At 73.1% G+C, this 510-nt stretch overlaps 1 protein-coding gene across 5 annotated transcripts in view; it reads right to left on the bottom strand.

Moving 5' to 3' along the window:
- Positions 1-254, bottom strand: part of INTS10 (integrator complex subunit 10) — a 29205-nt gene extending 28951 nt beyond the window's left edge. For 3 of the 5 annotated variants that reach the window (XM_046648496.1, XM_046648497.1, XM_046648499.1), the window contains exon 1: positions 4-254. In XM_046648496.1, the coding sequence (XP_046504452.1) occupies positions 4-239 (236 nt within the window). In that variant the 5' untranslated portion in view covers positions 240-254. The remainder of the gene's footprint in view (positions 1-3) is intronic. The other 2 variants (XM_046648498.1, XM_046648500.1) reach the window with 2 other exon arrangements.
- Positions 255-510: the final 256 nt, after the last annotated feature.

Below are 510 nucleotides of genomic sequence, written 5' to 3'. Positions count from 1 at the left end.
CACCTGGATGTTGAAGTCGGCGGGGTAGAGGCTGCGCGCCGTGATGAGCCAAGCCTTGGCCGCCCACAGGTCCTGCTGCACCAGCTCCCGGGCGCGCTGCACCAGGAACTCGCAGTCCCCCTGCGCCGACATGACCCCGCAGGTGACCGACCGCCCGCCCGAGGCGCCGGGACCTTCCGGCTCTGGAGAACGACGCCGCCGCCGCCGCCGCCGCCGCGGCCGGGGAGCCCACTGCGCATGCCTGGGGCCGCGCGCACGCCGGCGGAGCGGATCAGGAAGGGTTTTCCGGGTTTTGTGGCGCCCCCTCGGAGGAGGAACTAGTGTTTCTGCGCCGACTCTCCCTGGGTCACCTCCAAGATGTGGAGAAGTGGATTCTCACTCTGGCGGACCCGGCGTGGCCCCGGTCGAGCCAGGGAGCATGCGCGGGGGCCTGCGGTCGCTGGGCTCGTCGGAACGGCGGGCCCTGGGCGTCCCGGAGCGCCCGCGTGGCGGCCCGGCTGGGAGGACGTT

Source organism: Equus quagga, chromosome 22, assembly GCF_021613505.1.
Source record: "Equus quagga isolate Etosha38 chromosome 22, UCLA_HA_Equagga_1.0, whole genome shotgun sequence".
Lineage (NCBI taxonomy): Eukaryota > Metazoa > Chordata > Mammalia > Perissodactyla > Equidae > Equus > Equus quagga.
The sequence above is the reverse complement of the archived record's forward strand: the minus strand, read 5'-3'. Positions and strand labels throughout refer to the sequence as shown.